The sequence below is a fragment of the Stegostoma tigrinum genome, chromosome 9 (assembly GCF_030684315.1).
Source record: "Stegostoma tigrinum isolate sSteTig4 chromosome 9, sSteTig4.hap1, whole genome shotgun sequence".
NCBI lineage: Eukaryota > Metazoa > Chordata > Chondrichthyes > Orectolobiformes > Stegostomatidae > Stegostoma > Stegostoma tigrinum.
In genome coordinates, this window is record NC_081362.1 from 28236968 (window position 1) to 28250073 (window position 13106).

The 13106-nt window shown below is 39.8% G+C and overlaps 1 protein-coding gene across 8 annotated transcripts in view; it reads left to right on the forward strand.

The window, feature by feature from the left end:
- Positions 1-9751, forward strand: part of LOC125454586 (unconventional myosin-VI) — a 224848-nt gene extending 215097 nt beyond the window's left edge. For all 8 annotated transcript variants that reach the window (XM_048535510.2, XM_059648454.1, XM_059648453.1 and 5 more), the window contains 4 exons: positions 465-568; positions 4412-4543; positions 5249-5464; positions 7924-9751. In XM_048535510.2, coding sequence (XP_048391467.1) covers positions 465-568; positions 4412-4543; positions 5249-5464; positions 7924-8123 — 652 coding nt within the window. In that variant the 3' untranslated portion in view covers positions 8124-9751. The remainder of the gene's footprint in view (positions 1-464; positions 569-4411; positions 4544-5248; positions 5465-7923) is intronic.
- Positions 9752-13106: the final 3355 nt, after the last annotated feature.

Consider the following 13106-nt stretch of genomic DNA (forward strand, 5'->3'; position numbering starts at 1 on the left):
AAGTAAGTCCAAAGTAACAATACTGTCGTCCATTTCCATTCACCCCTGCCTGCACGTCTTGTCTTTAAGCTTGCTGCCTTTGGTCTCAGCAGAGCTGACAAACTGTCAACTATCCAAACCTGCCTTTAATACCTATTTACCTTTAAATCACCCCTTTACCACTATTAGCACTCCTGTCTTGTTCTGAGCACCTTCACCATCAGTTCCACTCTGTTATCCTCCCCATGTGATAGCACCATTAAGGCATAATTTTCCAGTCCCTTCAAATGCAAAGTTAAGAGTCTTTGGTCTCAATGTCAACTCTGTTTCTCTCTGCACTGATAAATATTCCACCCCCTTGGGAATTAAATCTTAAAATCTGTCTCAATAGCCAACTCTTCTCCCATTGTCTGTGCACTATATGCCCAGGTGGCACTGGGTTGGTTCTTTCGCCATATTCTCATGGTTACCTTCCTTGTCAACAGAAGTCCTGAGGTCCAGGCTACTAAGGCTGCTGCTGGGACAAAGAAATATGATCTCACCAAATGGAAATATGCTGAACTGCGAGATGTCATCAACACCTCTTGTGGTAAGAAGGCTCTCAATCCGACAATGTCCTATTGGTTTCAGTACATGGCACAAGTCCATTTAACTCCAATTGATTTTCACTTAAGACAGTGCATCCCATCTAAAGATTGGCTTTGTCTTTGGAAATATACTGATATTAAACATTAAGCTAATTTTTAGAATTGCTATCATTTATGCTTTATCAATGTACAGTAGAATGACAAGAATGACAGTAATATGATAACAGAAATAAGATGTGATTGCACTGGGGGCGAACTTTTGCATCAGGACTTTGAGCATTTTCCCTAAGAAGAGAGGCTGAATAGGCATGGGTTGTTTTCTTTGGAGAAGACCAGGCTGGGATGGGACCTGGTTGAGATGTACAAGGTTAAGGGCATAAAGAAGGTGAATGAGAAGCAGCTGTTCCCTGTAATAGTAGGGTCGATAACAAACTGGCACAATTTTAAGGTGAAAGGCAGGAGGTTTAGAGGGGACTTGAGAAATTCTTTTTCAGTTAGAAAGTGATGGAAATCTGGAATGCACTGCCTGAGAGGATAGTTGAGGCAGGAAACTTCACACCCTTTTAAAAAGTACTTGGAAGTGCCCTTGAAGTGTCATAACATTCAGGCCTATGCACCGAATGCTGGAAAAATAAGTATAGTCTAGATATGTTGGTATAGACCCAGTTGGCCAAAAGGGCCTCTCTTGTGCTGTATGAATCAACAACACAGTTTACCCTGCTTCAAAGTTATCTGAATTGCAGATTAATATCCAGTGGACACATTCTTCGGAGTCACAATTCATTATTACTTCAGTCTGAAACTGTGGTAGTTCAAAAATTAGCCTGTGTGCTTCAAAGACATGGTGGATTGGGCAGTTATATTACAGGGTTGTTGCTCAGTTGTGGGGGTAGCAGTAGCATTGTGGCTTTGTCAGGGTCTGGAGAATGGCCGCGGCTTGTGTTACGGAGTAGATTTTGGTCAGTGGCATTGCAGCTCGTCAAGGTCTGGAGCATGTTTAATGCTGGGGGCCCAATTTAGGACTTTGGGTTGAGATCCAGAACGTCTAATGAGCCCAACAGGCAGCAGTGTTGGGAGCAGACAGCCTGAGGTGTCCTGGTATCTGCGGGGTTGTACGCTCAGCATGGCTGAGCACTTAAGAAGGACTGTAATGCTGAGATTTTAACTTTTTATTTCTTTATTTTTCTACCTTGCACCTGAGATGTTGCACCTAGGTACCTTGTATCTAAGACAGCACTGCAAATGGTGACTTTGTACACTTTTCACTGAGCTCCTATACGTCTTTCTTAAGCACGTGACAAATGAAATTCTAAATTCTAATTCAATGGCTGTGTGCATAACTCAATTTTAGATTTTTTTATTGTTAACATCCAATGTCAAAACAGTTCTTTAGAGGGGGAGAATTTTTTTCGAAAAGGTAAGACAGGCTCAGTGTAGATGATCTGTTTCTAGCTTTTAGAACTCTAGATTTTATTACTGACCACCAAAAAAAAATTTACAGATTCACAAGTATAAGGGGCCAATTCACAGTTTACTGAGAATTTACCGTCAGGCTGTCTTCAAACTTCTTCCTCCATGTAATTTATAATCCCCCCCCCCCCCACCCCCCAATCCTTATTATAATTATAGTTCTCCCTCTCCACCCTACACATTATTAACGCATCTGGTTCCTTTGTCCCAGTCACAGACAAGGTTATCTGAGACTATCTCCTTGCCTTCCTCATTCCCCTCCCAGCCACCAACCTGTTTACAAACTCGCTACCTTTACCACTGAAGAGGGTGAATGTAATGTATCTACCTCCTGTATTTGTTTGTCAATCAATATACTTAAATACTCATGGTTGAATTTCAGAGCTGCCTAGTACACCAGGTATGACTAATCAAAGAATTTGATAGTTTTGTGGCAAAAATATGAATTCCTGGAACCTGGATTTTTTCCAAACTGTCTTTTTAACATTAGGAGCTTGGGCAAATTGACTTTTTCTTTTAGAATGTTATGCATTCTTCTATTTAGAATATTGTTTGTTTTAAAATACTGTATATTGTCTTAGCTGAGGTGATGCTTATTGCTACAACTGTCAAAATATGAGCAGTGTTTTCAGAGCAGTTTGCTGTGAATATGCTTTAGCCTCCTCAGTGAGGTGGAAACTCTTAATAAAATAATCCTTGTTCTCAAAGCATCAACTGGGCCGGGAAAACCTCAAGGAAGAGCTGAGTACTTATAATAATGTTGAGTTAACAGAGCAGGACAATGTTATGTGCTCCACTGAGCACCCTCTTCATTTGATTTCTTAACTTTCTGAATCCAAACTACCTTCTCACAATACGGATGTGGCACCTGCTTAATCATTACAATCATATTTACATTTGATTCCCTAGCCAGGGTCAAGTAGCCTAGCATGCCCCAAACCTCATTCTCATCTCAAGTGTACCCTTGAACGTATCTGTCATATAATTGGGTTCAGCCAGTCATCGCAAGTACTGCATTGTGCTGTGTAAAAAAAAATCTGTACACTGCTAACCATGAAAATTGAATAACTTGACCTCCACTTTATTTTTCTCGATTTGCTAACTGTTTAATTAAGCTGCATTTCTTTGCCCAAGTCTGTCTTCACTACCACTATCTCGTGTGATAAGTTCATAGAGTTCCTCATCGCTGCAAAGGGCTCTCCTTGCTCCAGACTGAACTTGTCTTTCTTCAGTTTTTACTGTTTATGATTGTGCCCCCTCGCACTTGCTCATCTTGCCTTTGAGAGGCACCACCTACTGCTTTGTCTGTTCCTGTGAACATGCCGACTTCCCAACTTCTGTCTGACAATGTCCTTTGTTTTCAAAGCCATTGTTGTCAATAGCCCAACTTACTTCTGTTTTGCTGGAAATTTTGATTCCACCACCAGTGTCTTAAATGCCCCAAAACATGCCCAAATTTCCAAAATAATAAAATGTTAAGCTGGATGAACACAGCAGGTCCAGCAGCATCTCAGGAGCACAAAAGCTTTTGTGCTCCTTAGATTCTGCTGGACCTGCTGTGTTCATCCAGCCTCACATTTTATTATCTTGGATTCTCCAGCATCTGCAGTTCCCATTATCACCAAATTTCCAATAACTTTGATTGAATCACCGATCATTGTTTCCATTGTAGTAACAGATCTGCCAGGCCCTGATGAAAGTCATAAGTGACACATGTGACTGTGATTGTGCGGAAATAACCTTTGCTTATTTCCATCCTTGCTGTAACCTATGGCCAACATGACTCCATCTTATTTCTATGCCCTTTTCCACCTTTTCTAGCTAAATGGAACTGCTTCTTGCTCAGTTCTAATGTCCGTTATACAGTAATAGTCAGAGCTGTTTCATTGTTATCTGGATCCCCAACAATTTGTCTTTGGCCTATCCTTCTCATTACCATTTACCTGACATAATATCTGCAGATACACAGTTAAATTCCACAGGTTTGTTGCAAAAGCCTCACACCATTATCTCAGATTCTCCAGCATTGGCAGTTCCTACTATCTCTGTTTTGCATCTCGTCTGGGTTTCTTGAACATCTCCACTATTAAACTGCTGATCCAACATGCAATTTTAGATCAGCTTTGATTTCGTTCAGTTCAATGTTGTAGATGCAAAATTGTGCAAGAACTTGCCTGTCTCATCAATTTGGGAAAATTCCCCTCTCATTATTGCACTTTCAGAAATGATCAGCAGGAGAACTCTTCCTGGTTGGATATCAGTGAAGAATGAGATCTTCCTTGAAGGAATACGTGTTCTCCCCCCCCCCCCCCCCCCCCCCCCCCCGGTCCTTTCTTGAAGAATCTGACTATACTCAATCATGTATGTTACTGCAGATATTGAGCTGTTGGCAGCATGCAGGGAGGAATTCCATCGGCGGCTGAAGGTTTACCATGCCTGGAAGTCCAGGAACAAAAAGCGCAATACTGAAGCAGAACAACGAGCTCCAAAATCAATCACTGATTATGGTAAGCACCATAGTAATTGAGCACATCGTGAAATTTGAACTTATCAATATGTGGATTCTGTTTACACATGGCTTTTTGATGATTGGTCTGTGGATCTCTTTAATATTTGCTGCTCTCCTTATTTTTGGACTTCCCACTCTGTTTGCTTCCCTGTGTCTCCTTGGTTATCTTATTTCCGATCTGTATCAGTAAATTTCTTCCCTGTATCTTGGGCCAATACTTATCTTTCAATAGACATCACTCTTAAAAGAAAAAGATTAGATTCTTATTTCATGTTGTTGGAACATTTTGAACTTGACATTTCTTAGACCAAAACGGTGCTGTGTGTTGAACAAACTTAATTGACTGGAAAGCTTTGGCTGTTCTGAAATCATGAAAAGTACCTAAAAAATGCACACTTTCTTTTTATTTTCATTAACTTTCCATTTAACAAATGTTTTTTATGCCAGTTGATGGTCTGTTGTGATTCAATCTCTAAAGCAGCTTGGGATTTTTTTTTAGTTAAAGCTTTAAGGAAATGAAATACAAATTGTATGTTTTCCAAAAGCTATAATCAATAAACAGTAATTGTGGGATTGAAGAGGCCGAGAAGCCTGCTATTTCAACATTATTGAAGATTTTCAATCCTGCTTACAGCTGCAATTTAATTCTGAAGTTCATGTCTGACCCATATTGTCATGAAATATCCTTATTCATTTGCAACAGCTCAGCAGAATCCCCCTCAATTACAAGCTAGGCAGCAGGAGATCACTCAGAATCGGACACAGCGGTATTTCCGCATCCCATTTATCCGTCCAGCTGACCAGTACAAAGATCCCCAGAACAAGAAGAAAGGCTGGTGGTATGCCCATTTTGATGGACCATGGATTGCACGTCAGATGGAATTGCACCCAGACAAAATTCCCATACTCCTGGTAGCTGGTAGGTGTTTCAGAATGTGACAGCTCTGTCATGTCTGTCTGTGAACTGTATGCATGAACTCTGCTTTCTACAAACATTTGTATTTGATAGGCTTTATAATAATAACTATCCCTAATCCATTTGACACAAGCTTGTAACAAAAACAGAAATTGCTGGAAAAACTCAGCAGGTATGGCAGCATCTATGAAGAAAAATCAGTTCACATTTGGGTCCAGTGACCTTTCCTTGGCTTGTGTTTGGTTTGGCAGATTAATTGTGTCCTTGAATAGTTGGTATAGAAGCATCTTGGTGCCAATAAAACATCAAGTGCACTGTAATATGTCTGGTGGAAGTAAAGTTTTAAATTGAAAAGTGGGGTGAATTTTTTCTCTTTACTGTTGTTGCTGTACGTCCTCAGCTATTTTTAAATGAATGTTCATGGACCTTTTGAAGTACTTTTTCTTTAAATGCCCAGATCCATCTTTCTCTACCATCTTTAATGCTTTTTTTCCACATGAAAGATGGTTTAATATTATTCTGTGTTCTCTTTTATAATCCTGTACTTTTCTAGAGTATGCATATTTTCTGTTCTTTTTAAATAGCCTGATTTCCTGTTTGTCTAAAATACTGGAACATTGTCTACAGTTCCACCACTTGTATGTATCTTCATATCATCTGTAAATATTAGATTCTACACCTAATAGTAACATATAAATCATCAATAAGCATGAATGGCAATGATATTAATACTAGCTGTTACCAGTCTCCAAACAGATCCATTCCATCTATCACTATTTTAGATTAGATTGCCGACAGTGTAGAAACAGGCCCTTTGGCCCAACAAGTCCACATCGCCCCTTGGAGCATCCCACCCAGACCCAGACCCATCCCCCTGTAACCCACATACCCCTGAACACTATGGGCAATTTAGCATGGCCGATCCACCTAGCCTGTACATCTTTGGACTGTGGGAGGAAACCGGAGCACCCAGAGGAAACCCACGCAGACACAATGTGCAAACTCCACACAGACAGTTACCCGAGGCTGGAATTGAACCTGGGTCCCTGGCGCTGTGAGACTGCAGTGCTAACCACTGAGCCACCGTGCCGCCCTAAAGTTCCAGTGTCGTCCTTGTGAACCTCCATACCTCAATATGCTAATACCACAGGCTTTAATCCTGTAGAGCAGCCTCACATGTCTAAGCTTTCTAAATCAACTGGACTCCCCTTGATCATCATCTTGGTGATGTCTCAAACAAGACCTTTCTTGGTATTCTCTCAAAGTCCATGGCTGTACAGATGCCAGTCTTCACCCAATTCAATACACTCCATAAAGAAATCAAGAAACAGCTGAGGGCCCGTGATAGAGCGAAGGCTATGTACCCTGACAATGCCGAGTGCTATGCTGAAGACTTGGTATTCCGGAACTAGTCGTATCCCAAGTCCCAGAGGTTCCAATATAGCTCAACGCCAACATCTACCCAACAGTATGGAATTTGACCTATATGTCATTCCTGCAAAAAGCAGCACAACTCCAGTCTAGTTAATTGCCTGCCCCTCCCATAAGTATACTGTCAACCGTCCATTAAGTGGTGAAGGGTGTCATCAAAATTGCTACCAAGAACCCGGAGCAAAATTGAAATTGATGGGAGTAGAGGGTAAAATTTCCCTATTGGTTAGTCATACCCAATATAGGGGAAAATGCTGTTAGTTGTTGAGGCCAACCAGGATGTTGCTGTCAATCAGGACCATGTTCAGTCCTCAATCATTTTCAGCTGCTTTATCAATGACCTTCCTTCAACATAAGGTGGGAAATGCAGATACTTGCTGATGATTCCAGAGTGTTCAATAAAGTTTGAAACTCTTCAGATTCTGAAGCAGTTTGTGTTGGCACGCATTAAGACCTGGAAAATGAATTCAGGCTTGAGTTAATAAACAACAAGTAACGATCACTCCAAGGTGGCACCAATTTGTGCTCTCAGCCTTAAAATCATAAATAGCCTCTAATCAACCTATTCAGACATTCAATGACCCACCTTTGCAGCAGATGGGACTTGAACCCAGGCCTCTGGGCACAAGGGTAAGGACAGAACCACTGTGCCACAGGCCCCACACCTTCAGTTGAATTCTGCATTCATCCAGGTTAACCAATTAACTGTAATTTTCAACATTTTGTCCCAGTATAAATTGTGGTTACTATTGCCTAGATTTTATTTCACATGGAGGCATAATACAAAGTAAGATTCACTATTAATCACATGATTTATGATTATCCTTGATTGCGTTGTTGACATGCTGACATTTAGCCAGTAGAGAAACTTCTAAGTTTTATTAAATGCCATATAAAGGTATGTTCAAACCTTGGGATCTAATGTTACTACTTTTAGGATTTGCTACCTGCATTTGTTTCTTTCCAGAAAAGGAAGATCAGCTTTCTCCTTTCATGTACGTTTCATGAAGTATTTCTGCATTATACTCTAGGTAAGGATGACATGGAGATGTGTGAGCTAAGCCTGGATGAAACAGGGCTCACTCGGAAGCGGGGAGCTGAAATCCTGCCACGGCAGTTTGAAGAAGTGTGGGAGCGTTGTGGTGGAGTCGCATATCTCCGCAATGCAATTGAGAGCAAACAAGCCAGACCCACATATGCCACGGCAATGCTGCAGAACCTTCTGCATTAGCATGGAATAGATTTTGCCTTAATTATGAGTAGTGGCTTAAAGGAAAAGAGTTGCGAATGGAACAAAGGGAAGAATGCTTCTCCCTGATTTTTAAAAAAAAATGTCTGAGCTTGAAATTTTTTTAAACTTCTAGATTTCATGAGAACTGTTGTACAATGGTAATGAGTAAAACTAATCAAATAAAATTAGGAATAATATTCAGTGACACTAACCCTATTTCCTTAAAATTGTGTGGTGAACAATCAAAAATGACACATCTGCAGTGAATCACAGTTTATTCAAAAGTGCCACAGTGACATTTGCAATACTAAGCAAAGAATGAAGGTGGCTGATCTACATGGTGTTAGTTCTTTCAAAATCCTATTTGTTGGGAAATGTATGCTTTTATCCAGAAAAGTTTAAAAATCCGCATGCGATCACTTTTGATTGAATTGTTAGATGTTATTTGTTGCTTTGTAAAGGACCTTAATGAGAGCAGCTGCTATTCTGCATAACAAACAGTTTAGAAACCCCAATTCAATTCAGTACTTTAAACACTGATAACACATTTCATAGCTAGACTATAAAGTTGTACTTGAAGGTTGCATTTTTCAGGCACTATGAAATAACCTGCAACCCTTATAATTAGTGGGTCCTGATATTGGATTCTGATAGAAAATTACCTCTATTTCAAGTCCTGAAATTTTGAATAATCATGTTGTACCTCTTTTGATCCAAATGGATTTTGTTAATTGTAGAACTTTGTTTTATTAACTTCTAACTTTTTTTGTTGCTTTTGTGTAGTGAAGTGTTTTTGGGTACTTCTGTAATTGAATCCCTGACCTTCTGTAAACGCTGTTCCTGCAGTTAAATAATAATCTTAAAACTGAAACAGCAATGCTTTCTGCACCAGATCCATCAACTTACAATCTGTTACTGGAAACTGTTGGTGAATCTTGCACCATCCTTGGTTATTTAAGTATTAAGGTGTATCTTCTTTAGCCTACCATGAAAGAAGTATATTATTTAGGAATGAGCAGGATCACAACCTTTTCTGTAATATCTCTGGTACAAATTGATCTGACTCCTCTCACCATCCCAGTTTACTAAAGCTGTATGCAGAAAATCTTTCCATCTGAGGTTAATGGTGAAAAGTTGCCTTTTTAGAGATTTGGATGAAACCAACTTCCAGTCTAAGATGGAGTCTGTTGGCTCTTTGTGTATAATTTCTATCCTTCCATAGCTGTTGCATTTAAAAGAAAGGAAACACATTGTGCAAATGGGATTTGTGTACAGTTAACTAGAACAGGGGAGTAAGAAAAGGGTAGCATGTAAAAATAGGCTAGCATAGTCTTGCACTGTGTGGCAGTTGTAGTTTTTGTGGAAACCCACAACCTCTGACAAAGTCTAACTCGATAACTGTGTGGAAGTTGCTGTAAGTAGGTTGGTTATTTATTTATGATTTCAAATGTGCAAAGTGATTGTCTAATAATCTGATCAACAAGCTGGACCTGAAAACAGTTTGTGTTTTCATGATTCTTTCTGAACCTCTTGGAACAAAGTCTCTTAAAATTTACTGTTTCACAATTTGATTTTTAAATGATCTATTTTCGATGGTGACACAGAAAATAAACACATTCCTTACCTGATGTTTTGCAGCATGTTTCGTCATTGTGCCTTTTGCTGATGGTACCAAATCTTCTGGTAAATTACGTTACTGTTTCATTTTGTGAAGCCCGGCAGGGATTTGAATATCTAGCACATTTTGCAGTACTTTTTTTGTTGCACATGTCATTGGTAACATTGTCAATGACCTCCTGTTTGATCACTTACTTGACTTCATGAAGGTTTCCAGTGTGTTGACTCTGCTCATTATTTCAGTCAGTTTGTCAATGGATTGTATGTCATGCCTTGATTTGAAACCTCTCATCACTATCCTGAGCTATGTTAACTGGTTCATGTTGTGTGATTGATAATTGTATTTGAAACACTAGTTTCAGTGTGAATAGGCTATCTATTTTAATATGTAGTTGTGACAAATCACATTTCCAACAGTGCTGCAATACGCTGTCACACATGACATCTAATATGAAGTTTTCTTGTCTCTCAAGTGATCCCCTCTAGGTGCAAAATCTCCATGTCTGAGCTGGTGCCCTGGATATCACGTGTTTTCCTTATTGTTCAGTATAAACAAAATCGATGTCAAATCTGGACACAGTGTCAGTAAGAGAAAGCTATGAATTAGTTAACTCAACTTTGACTAGAATGTGCATTGATTTTCGATGAATATATTTTCTTCAATTGCTCCAGGATTATTTATTATAATTTAGCTAAAATCAAAATTTAGAAAAAAATTCCATTTGGTGTATTCTGTTTCTATTTATTTTCTGAATTACTTTTTCCATCAATGCAACAGTAATGGCTATTCATTTCATTCAAAAGAGGAACTTTTATGCCCAATTCAATACAACCACATTTTTAAAACATCAAGCAAGCTCCTTAGTTGATCTAAATTATGAAGTACCATTTTTATCTTAAAGGAGTTGTTTTCCCTGAATATGACTTGCTATATTGCACCTTATCCTGTTTTTATCATTTCAAAATAATTCCAAATTAGTACTATTGGACCGACCTGATCTTGATTTATGGAAAAAAAATTAAACATAAACAAAACATTTCTCCTTGCTACTCGGAATCTCACACATTCCCTTCTCAATGAAAATTTGATCATCTCCATAAACTTCAGTTCTGTTTCTTTCTTTCGTTGCCCAAAGTAGTAATACCTTTCAATTAATCTTATTAATTCAGATTTCAGAAGCGAGTTGGGCTCAGACTTGGTTTACATAAAAGACAACTGCTTGAAAAATCTGCAAATTTGTCCCATTTCATGCACCCCATCCTAGGCAACAAATAGTCTTAAATGGGTTAAGTCTTTTCTTTTGAAAGGCATTGTCTTAAATTCACATCACCTATGATGTTTGGCTGCAGTTAACTTCTCTAAACTGCTGCATCTCTTCCGAGTCATCAATGCCATTTGGTTCAGATCATGTCTCCAAAAGATGAATAAAAAAATCTGATCTTCCCCTGTTTAAAAGAAGCTTGGGGTTAATTTGTCAATGTGTGATTTTCCTTCTGATGATTTTATGTACTGACCATTTAGTACATTTTGCATTCAGCAATACAAAAGTAGTTGCTTGGTGAGTTATTTTTTCTAAAAGTCAGCATTTTTATCTTCATAAAACTTGCACATTTCCTGATGTAGTAAATTCAGAAATAAATCTTAGCTTCTTGTTTACAGACAACCTTTCAGAATGTCAAACCTAAACTGTCAATTGTTGATCCTCCCTTGAGTTAAAAATCAATTATTTAACAGAATCTGTTAACAATCACGTATTTTGAAATACTATGAAACAATTCTGTAGTATCATAGACCTTCAGATGAATATCATTGTGATTGACATGGCATCTGTAAGCAGAATCTGACTATATCACTAAAATGATCAAGCAATCCGAAGCCCATCACATCATTAAATACTCTATTGATTATATGACAGTCTCATGTCTAGAATTAAGACTTTCATTGAATTTATAACAACCCAAAATTCATCCTGGCTGCAATGATAGATCTGGTCTTACTAGTTAGTAATTTGTTAACCTTGATAGTTTCAATATAAGCCGACCAATCTTTTAATAACCAAATGTAATAAACTGCAATCAATTGTATGTTTACAAAATCAAGAAACAGTAAATTATTTAAACTTCCCATTCACGTAGCTTTTCAAACAAGTATTTTTTTTAAAAAACTAAAGAGAAAGTGGTTTCTCCAGAGAATAAAATCTCTCACAAAGGGAAGAGAAGTTTCCCACAACCATCGGACTCAAATATTCACGGGTCTTAAAGCAATAGCTTGAACGCTGAACTCCTGCAACTTGTGACCATTGGAAAAGATTGGACTGTTTCTTTCACAGGATAACAGTGTGGAGCTGGATGAACACAGCAGGCCAAGCAGCATCTTAGGAACAAAAAAGCTGAAGTTTTGGGCCTAGATCCTCCTTCAGACAAGGGGAATGGGGAGAGGGTTGTGAAATAAACAGGGAGGTGGGGGTGGGCGGTGGATCAAAGGTGGATGGAGGAGCGGATAGATGGAGAGGAGACAGACAAGTTAAAGCGGCAGGGATGGAGCCTGTAGAGGTGAGGAGGTTGGGAGGGGATAGGGCAGTCCAGGGAGTATGGACAGGTCAAGTGGGTGGGATGAGGTTACGAGGTATGGAATGGAGATGTGGCTTGAGGTGAGAGGAGGGGAAAGGTGAGAGGAAGAACTGGTTAGGGAGGCGGGGATGAGCTAGGCTGGTTTTGGGATGCAGTGGAGGGAGGGGAGGTTTTGAAGCTTGTGAAATCCATATCGATACCATTGGGCTGCAAGGTTCCTAAGCGGAATATGAGTTCCTGTTCCTGCAACCTTTGGGTGGCATCGTTGTGGCACTGTAGGAGGCCCAGGATGGACATGTCATCTGCGGAATGCGAGGGGGAGTTGAAGTGGTTCGCGACTGGGAGGTGCAGTTGTTTGTTGCGAACCGAGCATAGGTGTTCTGCAAAGTGGTCCCCAAGCCCCCACTTGGTTTCCCCAATGTAGAGGAAGCCACAACGGGTACAGTGGATGCAATATACCACATTAGCAGATGTGCAGGTGAACATCTTGATGTGGAAAGTCATCTTGGGGCCTGGGATGTGGGTGAGGGAGATGGTGTGGGGGCAGGTGTAGCACATCCTGCAGTGGCAAGGGAAAGTGCCGGTGTGGTGGGGTTGGATGGGAGTGTGGAGAGGACAAGGGAGCCACAGAGAGTGGTCTTTCCAGAAGGGGTTGGAAAAATGTCTTTCGTGGTGGGGTCAGATTGTAGATGGTGGAAGTGTTGGAGGATGATGTGTTGTATCTGGAGCTTGGTGGGGTGGTATGTGAGGACGAGGGGGATTCTCTTTAGGCGGTTATTGTGGGGACAGGGTGTG